The sequence below is a fragment of the Salarias fasciatus genome, chromosome 22, assembly GCF_902148845.1.
Source record: "Salarias fasciatus chromosome 22, fSalaFa1.1, whole genome shotgun sequence".
Lineage (NCBI taxonomy): Eukaryota > Metazoa > Chordata > Actinopteri > Blenniiformes > Blenniidae > Salarias > Salarias fasciatus.
The window spans coordinates 27,755,307-27,770,062 of NC_043765.1; the positions used below are offsets into that span (position 1 = coordinate 27,755,307).

General features: G+C 44.8%; 2 non-coding genes and 1 gene segment (V, D, J or C); 1 reads left to right on the top strand and 2 right to left on the bottom strand.

Annotated features, from left to right (window-relative positions):
* Nucleotides 1-703: 703 nt before the first annotated feature.
* LOC115409003 (Ig kappa-b4 chain C region-like) lies at nucleotides 704-2,566 on the bottom strand. The segment is given in 2 exon segments: nucleotides 704-1,194; nucleotides 2,380-2,566. Coding segments are annotated over 2 exon segments (357 nt in total).
* A 6,307-nt stretch (nucleotides 2,567-8,873) lies between these two features.
* trnan-guu (transfer RNA asparagine (anticodon GUU)) lies at nucleotides 8,874-8,947 on the bottom strand. Its single transcript has one exon. It is a non-coding gene; the product is annotated as a tRNA-Asn (tRNA).
* A 744-nt stretch (nucleotides 8,948-9,691) lies between these two features.
* On the top strand, nucleotides 9,692-9,763 carry trnaq-cug (transfer RNA glutamine (anticodon CUG)). The gene has a single exon. It is a non-coding gene; the product is annotated as a tRNA-Gln (tRNA).
* The last annotated feature ends 4,993 nt before the right edge of the window (nucleotides 9,764-14,756 follow it).

The window sequence follows — 14,756 nt, forward strand, 5'->3', positions numbered from 1 at the left end:
CGTCTCAGCCAGCTGGAGTTACTGAGTTACAAGCCTGACTGAAAGTGTTTGGTAAAAGGATTCCATGTGTTTCCAGGAGGTGAGTGAGTCTCTACAAACTGAAATATTCATCTGGCTTGAAGTTGCACAGCACCTGACCCTCAAACCTGAGCAGCTGCTTTATCCTGCATGCAGGCTGACCCAGCATTCCAGCATGCAGGCCTCTCATGAGCCTGAGACAGTTACCTGCTCATTTGAGAAGAGATGTTTGGAGGTTTGGAGGAGAAAACCCACTGGTGACGATCTCACCTCCTTCATGATGCTTGAACGTCAGCTGTATGTGGCCGTGTGGTGAGTCCATGTGGAGCTGCAGGAAGGTTGGCTTGCTGGAGTTCTCCAGCACATCGAGCAACTCTTCACTGACCCCAACCCTTGGATTTTATAAACTCTCATGTCTCTCTGAAGTTAAATCACCATGTGAAGAAAATTGTAAGCTGTCACAGTTATCTAAATGTGTATTTGATGGTATGAAGAAAAGTTAAGCAGGTTTTTTCATCCTGAGTGAAGAGAGCAGCTTCCTCTGACTGACTGCTGGTGTTTTTATTCTGGTTCATATGAAATTTGTGAAACAAGAGGTGGAATACAGAGAAAATCCGACAAGTGAAATCTGTGCTCCAAAACGATGAGTTTATTGTTGAAAAGAAGAAATCCACAAGTGAACAGCTGATGTGAAAACAATGTTTATTTTGTCCAAGCTTGAAGAAAATCAGCAGGCAGAAGAGGAATATTGCTGAAGTCAGTTTGGTGTGAAGATAGAAAAAGGGAGAGAGAGAGAGTGACAGAGGTGAGATGAGTGAGAGAGTCCCAGTGAGTCCGGTCAGGACTGGGAACACTGGTCTCTCCTCAGTGTCTCTCTGAGGGGAGTCTGGGAGCCCCGGGTGGCCTCACAGGTCACAGAGCCCACCTTCCTCCACTGGTCTGCAGGGAGCCTCAGGGTGCTGCTCCAGCTGTAGAGGCCGTCCAGCTTCTGCAGCACCCCGGGGCTGCTGCTCTGCTCCCAGCTGCTGCTGCTGCTGCTGCTGCTGTCCTCCACCCTCCAGCTCAGACTCCAGTCTGAGGGGAAGCCCTTGTTGGCCAGGCACATGAGCGTGGCCGTCCCCTGCTGCAGCTCCTCTCTGGAGGGGGGCAGCACCGTCAGGGTGGGCCGGGTATCACCTGGAGGACAGGGAGCACACAGCCGCACAGCTTGAGTGGGACACCGATGCTTTTGTCCTTGAAGAAGTTGCTGTCAGATGCTTTTTCTGCTCCAGCAGTCACTGGCTCACACATTGTTTCACTTCCCTTTAAGAAGCCTCTCATGCACATCAGCACAGAGAGAATCCTCCAACAGTTTGACCTCAAACTCCTCAAACTGCACCCAAAGCAACGCAAGCACATGTCTCAACCTTTACTGGCAAAGATTTGCATCCATGTTTTCACAAAGTTTATGAGTGGAAACTTTAACAACATCAGCTTCAAACCAACGTCGGTTTTTAAAATTATTTACAACAGAATTTCAAAAGACAAACAGTCAATAAAGCTGTTATATGAGGAGGTTTTGACAAGTGCCATTTGAAGGCAGTTTTCAGTCCATAACATAAAGCATTCATCAGTCCAAACCATCAGTTCAAAAGTTGAATTTAAAGTCATTGTTGAAGTTTCAATAAGGCGACGTCCTGCAGTGACTGATTTCTGACCAGAGCTTCTTGATCGGGAATCAAACACATAGAAAGAATTTGGACCCTGTTGGATTTTCTTTCAAAATAAAATGCCATGTAGACCAACTTACTTCAATCTCGATGTTAAAAATACAGTTTTCAAACTGAAAAAAAGCCCTAACCCTGATTAGATGATTAATCATGATTAAGACATTTAATCATTAGTCATCCCGACATTAATTAATCATGATTAATATGATTAACCCTGACAGCCATAGTTTTTATCACTTAATCTTGCTTTTAATCCACTGGAAGCTTGAGAGGAAAACTTTTCTCCTTGATTTACTGAAAGTGAAGCAGAGCTGAGCTCTACGACATGAAATCAGAGGAGATTAAAACTTCATCATTACAATAATTATCTAGAAAAATATCTTTCTGATCTGAAATCATTCAAAAGAAGGTTTAATGATTGAATTTGAACTATTTAGTCGTCATTAATAAAGTAGAATCAACTTACTTCCAACATCCAGTCTGGTTCCTCCACCGAACGTGTACCACAGTGATACAAACTCATTGAGCCGCTGTACAAAAACCTCTGACTGCAGAGAGACACCACTCTCTGACTGGGAAACAAACTAACTCACCAAAACTAAACCAGGAACATACGTGACAAAGTGGAAAATGGAGAAAACTCCAGACTCATCTTTAAATATCCAGCACATTCCTTCAATATTCCACTAAAAGTGTGAATCCAGAGTGAAAGTCAGTGATGAAAGTGATCAAGTCCCTGTTGGAGTCAGTCAGAGCATTTCCATAGAGAGACACTTTGCATCAGCAGCTCCATGCTCCAGTGCTCTGGGAGAGTTTATAGTCCTGACAGCTGAAGACTGGAGGACTGACAGCTGTCCTTCAGGACCAGAGAAGACAGAGAAATCCTCCTGCTCACAAACATGAGTGTGATCTGCGTCCTCATCTGGACTCTCCTCTGCTGCTGCTTCACAGGTAAAGTCCAGAGAATCCAACTGCTCTCCTCCATCAACATCCGTCCCTCTGAAATGAAGCCCACAGAACCATGAGGCTGCTTTGTCTTTCTGTCTGTGTCTCCTCAGAGTCCAGAGGCCAGGTCACAGTGACTCAGTCTGCAGCAGTCAGCTCTGCTGTGGGAGGAACCGTCTCCATACCATGTAACACCAGTCAGACGGTTTATACTTATAGTAGTGGTGTCCAGGAATTAGCCTGGTACCAACAGAAAGATGGACAACCTCCTAAACTGCTCATTTACTATGTCAACCGTCGAGCTTCAGGAATTCCAGGTCGTTTTACAGGCAGTGGATCAAACTCTCGCTTCACTCTGACCATCAGTGGAGTTCAAGCTGAAGATGCTGCAGTTTATTACTGTCAGAGTTATCATGAAATCAACAGTCAAGATGTGTTCACACAGTGAAAAACCGTCGTACAAAAACCTCCCTCAGTCACACTGAACAGAAACTGAACTCACTGCTACACACTGATACACTTCACTGAACACACACAGCAGATGTTCAACCAACACACTGATAGCTGATCCATGTCTACATTGTGGTTTGAAACAAATGAGTAGCAGATAGAGTTATATCTGTTTGTTTTTCATGATGAAACCAGATCATTTCCTCTTTTCCTCACACACATCACCTGGGTCATAACACCTCTTTACCTGAGAATCAAACATTTACTCCTAGAAATAAATGTCTGAGTAACGATCGAAACACCAATAAAGACCCTTTAAACAGACACAACGGGGACGAAGGCCTGGGGACAAAACCAGGAGCATTTCTATAAATATCTGCCGCTCCAGCTCCATGGCCTGATGTCCACAGCCGGTACAAGTTCATTAAAAGCTCCACAGTCACCAGCGCTGATCCAAGTCTCAGTCACAGAGGAAATCCAGGCAACTGGAGCTGAAAAAGTCCCTCAGGATCAAGGTTTTGTTGCTCAGGGATCTGACGTTCACCGGGGGGGTATTGCACAAAAGTAGGATAAATACATCCAGGATAAATGAAAATGCGCGGCTTGAGTCAGCCGAGTCGGTGTTTTCTCAGATTAATCAGTTACACGTTTGCCGAGTCAAGACGAAAAGACGCGGCTTCCTCAAGCCAGATGTGGAGCAGCAGGATGAGTGCACGTTCACGGCGTTCTTCAGAAGACCACGAGATCGATCCCACTAAAAAGGTTTGGAAGATCATTTGTTTTAGCAAGCCTTTTATTTCCCACGGTCTTTAGTTTAGTTTAGTTTTTTTCCCTGAATTGTGCTCACACACCACTGATTAATGTGTTTTCTTTAGATGACCAAGAAGCTGGCTGGAACAGCCAAACGCACAGCACTCTGGGTGGGGGCGTTATCGGTGGGGGGGGTGAGGGGGCGCAGTGCCCACCCATGGGCATGCTCTGCCCACCCAAGGAAAACTGGATGTTGATGGCAGTCCAGACACCGCATGTGATATCCCAGTCATATATTACTGTATATCAAGGATGGGCAACTGGCGGCACGCGGGCCACTACGGCCCACACCCTCATTCCGTACGGCCCTCAAATTAATGAAAAAAAAGTGTTTTTGCTGCACAGATGAAGTTACAATGACATACTTTGGCCACCAGATGGCACGCCCTTCGTGTTTCCGGCTGGGTCCTACACCAGTGAGGAAGAGAGAGACATAAGCCATGGCCATGGCCCCCTGACAACTTCCCGGCAGCCCGACCCGGCGCCGACTGAGTATCATTACCGGGGTCTACAGCTGATGTGCGCCCGGCAGACGCATCATGTCCCAGCGGCAGCTTGACACCTCTGTCGGCGGCGTCTCAAAGCGTCCTTCCCGTTCTCCTGGCTCACTCCTCTGTCTCTGGCCCTGCTGTGTGGGCTCCTCCAGACTTAAGCTTGGTTCGCCCTTTACAACCCATTCTAAATACGTACCGGAGACGGCCGTTGGGGAAAACATGAAGGTGCTTTAATGCAGCTAAACTCGACCATGTCTGGAGTGCTCCATGATGCCAGTTTTTGTTTTGCTTGTCGCAAATTTGGCGCCAATACAGATCGTGAGGACATATTTACCATGTGTCGATGCACCAATTGGAAAAAAGCACTGGAAAAAGATGGAGGCTTTTTTAAACATGCATCAGGCACCGCACACTCCAGAGGGGTTGGATGATATCAGGACCAGATCTAAAAACTCTGATTAGGGGTTTTGTATCAAAAGTGATGGTACCAGAGACCGCTGCAACATTGAAAACTGGTCTATTGTGGTGAGATTTGTCCATGACTCTGTCCCAGAAGAGCACCTGATCGGCTTGGTGGAACTGAGTCAGCTTGATGCTGAACATGTGAGGACACAAATGCTCTCTCAGCTCTCTGACCTGCTATATAATGCTGATAACAGTGTCTCAATGCCATGATGGTGCTGCAGTCATGTCTGCAGTGAGGGGTGGGGTGCAGGCCCTCCAACAAAAGCTCAGCAGGGGCCTTCCTTATGTTCACTGCTTCAATCACCAGCTGCATTTGGCAGTTGTTCATGCAATGCAAGCAGAGCCTTCAGCTAAGATGGCTAAGGTGGCTTTTGATTGGTCCAGCTCACTGAAATCATTTTGTCATAGACAATATGTTACACACACATACAATGCACCAACAGTGAAGAGATTACTGAAGATCCGCTGGACCAGCCACTTTGAGGTCACTGAGTTCATTGTGAACAACGAGGACAGCATCAGGAGACTCCTGTCTGAGGCAGCAGAGGGTGACACTGCACCCTTGGATGTTTGTACGGAGGCAAGTGGTCTCCTGGCCCAGCTGGAGAGGCAGAGCTCCTTTGCAACTGCAAAAGTCCTCCTTCATGTGCTTGGTGCACTGACATCAGGAAACTCCATCCTACAGTCACAAACTGTTGATCAGTGCACTGCATGTGAGGCTGTGACAGCTTCACTGGGCGCATTGTAGAAGCTGAGAAGTGATTCCTTCTGGGAGGAGCGTTTCTCGCAGTGTGAAAGTACCAATCCACCTAAAAGGAGACGGATAGTGAGCTCACAGCTTGATGGTACCATCATCTCATCCTCATTAGGACAGGGGGAGCTGATATTTAAACTGGTCACTCTAACCTGACCTTTAAAAGGGCAATGTTCAACATTCTGGACAGAGCAACTGTTGAGATGGAGACAAGATTCTCTCAAAAGAATGTTGACTTAATGAAAGCCACATCCTCTCTCCTGGCTAAGACAACAGCTCTCCTGGACCCCCGCCTCCTCAAGCCACTTCGGGTGCCTGCATGCACAGAGAAAAGTAGCATGAGCCTGCAAAATGAAATTGTGGTTGCAAGATCAATGTTAATGGATAAACTGCCAACTGCTGTGAACCTCTCTGAAGCTTGCAAATGCATTCAGCAGGACAAAGATGCATTTATTTCACATCTTGCACAGATTGTATGTCACTGCAGTAATGATTGGTGTGTCTTCAGCTGCATGTGAAAGCTCTTTTTCAACATTAACCCACATTCTCACTCATCTCCGAAGAACAATGCTGTATTCACGGAAGAGGGATTTAGTCATTTTGGCCCATGAGAAATAAATCACAAGGAATCTTGACGTGAATAGATTTGTGACAGAATTTGCCAAGAGCAGCTGCAGACTTGTCCTGTAGATGCTATCTGGGACAATATGGATACCTTTAACCTAACCTGTTGCTTTATTACCTGCACATTTCATTGTGTTCTGAGTTAATCTTTGTTTGTGCTGTTCCCTTCTCTTTCACCTTAACAAAAAAACAAAACAAAACAAAAAAACATTATCACCTGGAAGTTCATACGGAGCCCCTAAAGGGACATCAAATATTTCTTTTTTAAGGGAGTTTTACATGCTCCCTTAAAACTTTTACGTGTGCATGTAAAGTTGTTTCCACACTCCCTTAAAACTTTTATGGGCGCAGTAAAAATGCTTCCGTGAGCCACTTCCGCTTCTTTCCGTACCCGTTCAGTCACATGGCAGAGATGGCCGCAGAAGTGAATTTGGAAAGCTTCCTTAAATCACAAAATGTACCCGACAGCGTCATCAACCAGCTAAGAGACGACAAGGTGAATACCTGTATCGCACGCATTGCATGATGGAATGAAGCACGACTGTAATCACATAAGTTCACGTCACCAAATGTTTTCCTACTTTTGCTGGCTTTCCCTAATTGATCAAATTCTAAAGTATTATTTGTATCAAAATTGTTCACACGTTCCTTTCCTTCTTCAGATCGACATCAGCATCATTGGAGTTATGACTGATGAGCAGTTAGGACAGTATATCCACAAATATGGTGACCGACTCGCCGTGAGAGCATTTTGCCAGCAACGAAATGTGGCGAATGAAAACTCGAGGGACCCGCAGCCTGATAAGCCGGCTCTCACGCAAAGTATCAGGGAGAGACTGCGGGGATTTGGAAAAACTCCGGCCAATAACAACAGAGGTGGCAGCAGGGGTTTCCAGCTTAGCAATACACGTGGAGAAAAGACGTGTCGCCTGATTGAAAAGGGATGGCTGCATTTTGTTAAAGGCGATTATCATCAAGTTCAAACAAAACATGGAGGTGGAACGCGTTCTCTGACTGTCCAGAAAACAGTCACAATGGCAGAGTTACTGGAGACTGGAAAGACCTTGTTTTTTCCAAATGGACGGTCTCCTAAAGGAGCAGTGGACGACTTTGATTTTGATATTCTTGACTTTAGTCACAACCCGTTACCCGCTGAAATCACAGTTAGTCGGCTGTATGAGGACACTAAAATACGAATGCTGCGTGAATATGTTTCATCCCAGGAGAAGGATTGTTTCCCAGAAACTGTCATAACACTCTCTGAAACATCTTCAGACTTCGAGGCCACAGAGGACAAGCCAGAGAAGGTAATCACTCCAACATTTGTGTTATCAAAACATTATTCTGGATATCATTTCTCACATTCTGTAATTTGTGACGCATAACTTTAGAAAATGACTTTTAGTGTAAATGTAATATTGGATCACTAAACACATCTGATGAACTGATAAGGCTGCATTCTGCGTTCATGGCTGCTGTGTAGATCAGTAGTCGGCAGCTTATGGCTCGCAAGCTGATGTGGCTCTTTTGATGACTGCATGTCGCTCTCCAATAAATACTGGCTTACATTTCTTAACAGGATAACTAATCAATAATTCTGCTGACATTTTAAAGTAAAACAGCTTTCTTTTTTTCCTTTTTTTTAAATTAGCCTTTTATTAATTTTTAAGTACGGAGTTTGATAACACTTTATACAATTTGGCAAACCACATCTTACTTCACACACACACACCCACAAAAGTAAAACAGCTTTCAAACAAGCCCTCATATGTGTTACAATTGACAAAAAGGCATATTTAATTTGAAGATATCAAAAGGCTTATTTTCCCATTTTGCCACAAGTACTCTGAGCAGTTTTTCATAAAACAATGTATACAATCTGTTTCAAATATTAAAATATCACAAAAACTTTGATTAGTATCAGTGAAATATAAGAGTTTTTGTGTTTGTGGTGAGTATATCATTAAACTGATACAATTTCAAATGTCCTTCAACATTTTCTTTTAAGTACCGTCTATCATGCTCAGCCCCGTCTCCCAGCAGAAGATGGTGTCTTCCTCTGCCTCGCGACGGTTCGATCCTCTGGTGCTGTCCTTGTAGCAGCAGATCTCCCTGAAAGCCGCCTGACAGAGGTTCACTCATGTTGGTGAAGAGAGGAAGAAAAGTGATCCAGCTTTTTTTTTCCCACGATCCTACAGGTTCCCAAATGCATTCATGCTCTCTGTGAATTGCAGAATCATCTTTGCTGTCCTACAAAACCAAACAGATAAAAAAAATCACATGTAGATATTTTTATTATCTTTTTGTTTTTTTGTGCATGAAATGATGCAACGTTTCCAGTTGAAGCGATAATACTTAAGTCAATGCATGTAATTTATGGACTTTGGGAGTGTCAGCAAAGGTTTCACAATGCTAACAAGCCAGGAATCCAAGGAGAGTGTTGACTGCAGTTGTCAGTGCCACATGAAGTGGAAGAGAGATGAAACGATTTCGTCTGTTGAAATGATGGAAGAAGCTCCAACCGGAGAAAGGAGAAACATGAATACAGAATGCTGATAATGAGTCATTGCCAAGACCTTGAAACCTGGCAAGGAGAATGATCAACGTCCCTGGGTGGGGTTGAACCACCAACCTTTCAGTTAACAGCCGAACGCGCTGACCTATTGCGCCACAGAGACAGACACCAAAAGTGGGCGTGGTCAATTTCTTAAAACCATAATAAGCATGATGGCCAAGAAGTCTTGGCGCAGATTATTTAAACCTGTCAGTGGAATTAAAAAACAAAGAAAAACATAAGCGCTACCCAGAAAAATACGACCAGCCTATCCAGAATCATCAGTCAGTTTGATCACACAAGTCTTCAGCTTTGCATTGAAAAGTCTGAGATAAGTCGAGGCGCCAATGCCAAAGGCAGTTTGTTCCACAGTGTGGGAGCAGCAAAAGCAGAAGAAAAAAGGAAAAATAAAGAGTCACCTCACTGTTTGTGTCGACCCTGAATGCTTCCAACAGAAGCTGACCTGATCAAGCAGGGTCCTGCCATGTTCACGGACAGTTAAAATCTCACAGTGTTTGGAAGGAGTCGGGTCATGAATGGCTCTGAAAACAAATGACAGGAGTTTAAAATTGTTTCTAAAATGTCAAAGTCGTCTTCTCAATTGGTCATGTGTTGAATCACTAAATCTCATCATTTGACTTTTGCATGTCTGTTGGATGACAAAACACACAGTGTCCTTAGCCGAGGATGATACTGGCCCAGGAACCTCTGGGGTATGGCCCAGCACGCTGCCGCTTCACCACTCAACTCTATATAATCTTTTCAATGTATGTAGAAGTACAAATGCATGAAATGATGCAACGTTTCCAGTTGAAGTGATAATATTTCCTAGATGTCTTCGAAAGCAAGATATTGGCACCCTGTCAGTGGTTCCATGGTGTAATGGTGAGCACTCTGGACTCTGAATCCAGCGATCCGAGTTCAACTCTCGGTGGAACCTGAATTGCCATTCACAGCACTGCGGCCGTTATAGAGCGCTGGGGTTGCTTCTGCTCCTATAGTTATTGAGCCGATGGCATCAGTCCACTGGGAAAGACAGGCTTCTCACAAGATAAACTGCAGTACTGTCACAGTTGATATCCTGTTTGTTGTGCAGTTGAAGCCACGCTCACATGTAAGAGTCGCTGTCTCTGTGGTGCAAACTGGTGAGAGTGTGTGGCCGTTAACTGAGAGGCTGGTGGACCAGGCCCACCTTGGGAAGTGACTTACTGGCAAATGACTTTGAATCACTTCTGCAGAGCATGTGGTCAAGGTCAAAACGGCATTTCACAATTCACATTCCTCTTCCAAAAGACAGAAACCAGCTGAAGCTCCCCTCACCACCTGTAGGTAGTACTGAAGCATTTGTTGTCAGCTGAAAAACAACTCGGCCTGAATGCGCGAGTGAAATGTAACCAAGTTTGCTGTAAAGTGGATCATTGAGAACACTCTCACACCTCCTCCAGCACAAGAAACCAATCAGACCTCAGATCTGACTGGTCATAACTGCGTTCAGCTGCCTGAGGATCTAACAACAGTGCAGGGATTGGATGGCACCCTTCCAGGAGTCTCTGCACCATGTTGTCAGTATTGGTGAACTTCTGCTTAGGTTCTGGAACACCTTGTACTCTGGAGAGCTCATTTATTGTCTTGTCTTTGGACATTTCGCTGCTCCTGAGGAGTTGCGCTCAGTTTCCTGTCGCACCAACCAGTGTCTTTTTGCTATAGAGAGCAGCAGAATAAAGCCCAACTGCATTGATTTTTAAAGATTCCACACAGTAGCGACCATAAAGGTGCTGTGACAGTGAGTCTCTCCACCGATCAAAAGCTTTCGTTTGGTAGACTGAAGCCCAAACTTGTTCTTGTTCCAGCGACAATGTGGAGACCACGGTGGACGCCTGACAGCTGGCCTGTCCGCAGGTTCCATGATTTATTTCACAGCTTGGATGATGACATGACAAGACACCTCAAGATCTTCCTTTGGTCCACACATCGGCGGGGACTCTCAGGTAGCTGTCACAATCATTTGTTCTGTCTTCAATCCCACGTGCTACATTTCCGTGTACTATCTGAAGTTGGACATTGAATCTGTTGAATGTCATTGTTTTGGTTCAAGTGGGCTTCATCATATGTCTCGGAAGAGGCTTTGTCCATTCTCAAAATGGATTGATTAGTTTGTGGTGTTAGCTTGACAACACTGGCAGAACTTAAGTAAATGCATGTAATTTATGGACTTTGGGAGTGTCAGCAAAGGTTTCACAATGCTAACAAGCCAGGAATCCAAAGAGAGTGTTGACTGCAGTTGTCAGTGCCACGTGAAGCTGAAGAGAGATGAAACGATTTCGTCTGTTGAAATGATGGAAGAAGCTCCAACCGGAGAAAGGTGTGACATGAATACAGAATGGTGATAATGGTGATACTCCTCCAGAGTCCTGCAGTAAGCCAGGGACCGCCTCTCAGTCTCAACACAGACCTGGAGTATCATGCTGGCCACTGGGAAGATCGAGAAAGACTCACAGTGGATCAAGACATAATCCTTCACGTCCAACCACACTATCACTGAACTCTTTACATCTCAGAACTTTAAGGCTGGAAAGAAGTTCAGTTTGGCTTCAACAAAGTCTTCCAGCAGACACAGCTTGACGTCTCAGCCAGCTGGAGTTACTGAGTTACAAGCCTGACTGAAAGTATTTGATTGAGCCTCTCCAAACTGAAATATTCATCTGGCTTGAAGTTGCACAGCACCCGACCCTCAAACCTGAGCAGCTGCTTGATCCTGCATGCAGGCTGACCCAGCATTCCCGCATGCAGGCCTCTCATGAGCCTGAGACAGTTACCTGCTCATTTGAGAAGAGATGTTTGGAGGTTTGGAGGAGAAAACCCACTGGTGACGATCTCACCTCCTTCATGATGCTTGAACGTCAGCTGTATGTGGCCGTGTGGTGAGTCCATGTGGAGCTGCAGGAAGGTTGGCTTGCTGTAGTTCTCCAGCACATCGAGCAACTCTTCACTGACCCCAACCCTTGGATTTTATAAACTCTTCTGTCTCTCTGAAGTTAAATCACTATGTGAAGAAATTATAAGCTGTCATAATGATCTGAATGTGTATTTGATGGTATGAAGAAAAGTTAAGCAGGTTTTTTCATCCTGAGTGAAGAGAGCAGCTTCCTCTGACTGACTGCTGGTGTTTTTATTCTGGTTCATATGAAATGTGTGAAACAAGAGGTGGAATACAGAGAAAATCCATGAAGTGAAATTTGTGCTCCAAAACGATGAGTTTATTGTTGAAAAGAAGAAATCCACGAGTGAACAGCTGATGTGAAAACAATGTTTATTTTGTCAAAGCTTGAAGAAAATCAGCAGGCAGAAGAGGAATATTGCTGAAGTCAGTTTGGTGTGAAGATAGAAAAAGGGAGAGAGAGAGAGTGACAGAGGTGAGATGAGTGAGAGAGTCCCAGTGAGTCCGGTCAGGACTGGGAACACTGGTCTCTCCTCAGTGTCTCTCTGAGGGGAGTCTGGGAGCCCCGGGTGGCCTCACAGGTCACAGAGCCCACCTTCCTCCACTGGTCTGCAGGGAGCCTCAGGGTGCTGCTCCAGCTGTAGAGGCCGTCCAGCTTCTGCAGCACCCCGGGGCTGCTGCTCTGCTCCCAGCTGCTGCTGCTGCTGCTGCTGCTGTCCTCCACCCTCCAGCTCAGACTCCAGTCTGAGGGGAAGCCCTTGTTGGCCAGGCACATGAGCGTGGCCGTCCCCTGCTGCAGCTCCTCTCTGGAGGGGGGCAGCACCGTCAGGGTGGGCCGGGTATCACCTGGAGGACAGGGAGCACACAGCCGCACAGCTTGAGTGGGACACCGATGCTTTTGTTCTTGAAGAAGTTGCTGTCAGATGCTTTTTCTGCTCCAGCAGTCACTGGCTCACACATTGTTTCACTTCCCTTTAAGAAGCCTCTCATGCACATCAGCACAGAGAGAATCCTCCAACAGTTTGACCTCAAACTCCTCAAACTGCACCCAAAGCAACGCAAGCACATGTCTCAACCTTTACTGGCAAAGATTTGAGTCCATGTTTTCACAAAGTTTATGAGTGGAAACTTTAACAACATCAGCTTCAAATCAACGTCGGTTTTTAAAATGATTTACAACAGAATTTCAAAAGACAAACAGTCAATAAAGCTGTTATATGAGGAGGTTTTGACAAGTGCCATTTGAAGACAGTTTTCAGTCCATAACGTAAAGCATTCATCAGTCCAAACCATCAGTTCAAAAGTTGAATTTAAAGTCATTGTTGAAGTTTCAATAAGGCGACGTCCTGCAGTGACTGATTTCTGACCAGAGCTTCTTGATCGGGAATCAAACACATAGAAAGAATTTGGACCCTGTTGGATTTTCTTTCAAAATAAAATGCCATGTAGACCAACTTACTACAATGTCGATGTTAAAAATACAGTTTTCAAACTGAAAAAAAGCCCTAACCCTGATTAGATGATTAATCATGATTAAGACATTTAATCTTTAGTCATCCCGACATTAATTAATCATGATTAATGTGATTAACCCTGACAGCCATAGTTTTTATCACTTAATCTTGATTTTAATCCACTGGAAGCTTGAGAGGAAAACTTTTCTCCTTGATTTACTGAAAGTGAAGCAGAGCTGAGCTCTACTGCATGAAATCAGAGGAGATTAAAACTTCATCATTACAATAATTATCTAGAAAAATATCTTTCTGATCTCAAATCATTCAAAAGAAGGTTTAATGATTGAATTTGAACTATTTAGCCGTCATTATTAAAATAGAATCAACTTACTTCCAACATCCAGTCTGGTTCCTCCACCGAACGTGTACCACAGTGATACAAACTCATTGAGCCGCTGTACAAAAACCTCTGACTGCAGAGAGACACCACTCTCTGACTGGGAAACAAACTAACTCACCAAAACTAAACCAGGAACATACGTGACAATGTGGAAAATGGAGAAAACTCCAGACTCAGCTTTAAATATCCAGCACATTCCTTCAATATTCCACTAAAAGTGTGAATCCAGAGTGAAAGTCAGTGATGAAAGTGATCAAGTCCCTGTTGGAGTCAGTCAGAGCATTTCCATAGAGAGACACTTTGCATCAGCAGCTCCATGCTCCAGTGCTCTGGGAGAGTTTATAGTCCTGACAGCTGAAGACTGGAGGACTGACAGCTGTCCTTCAGGACCAGAGAAGACAGAGAAATCCTCCTGCTCACAAACATGAGTGTGATCTGCGTCCTCATCTGGACTCTCCTCTGCTGCTGCTTCACAGGTAAAGTCCAGAGAATCCAACTGCTCTCCTCCATCAACATCCGTCCCTCTGAAATGAAGCCCACAGAACCATGAGGCTGCTTTGTCTTTCTGTCTTTGTCTCCTCAGAGTCCAGAGGCCAGGTCACAGTGACTCAGTCTGCAGCAGACAGCTCTGCTGTGGGAGGAACCGTCACCATATCATGTAACACCAGTCAGACGGTTCGTACTTATAGTGATGGTAACCAGGCTTTAGCCTGGTACCAACAGAAAGATGGACAACCTCCTAAAAGGCTCATTTACTATGTCAACCGTCGAGATTCAGGAATTCCAGATCGTTTTACAGGCAGTGGATCAAACTCTCGCTTCACTCTGACCATCAGTGGAGTTCAAGCTGAAGATGCTGCAGTTTATTACTGTCAGAGTTATCATTATATCAACAGTCAAGCTGTGTTCACACAGTGAAAAACCGTCGTACAAAAACCTCCCTCAGTCAGACTGAACAGAAACTGAACTCACTGCTACACACTGATACACTTCACTGAACACACACAGCAGATGTTCAACCAACACACTGATAGCTGATCCATGTCTACATTGTGGTTTGAAACAAATGAGTAGCAGATAGAGTTATATCTGTTTGTTTTTCATGATGAAACCAGATCATTTCCTCTTTTCCTCACACACA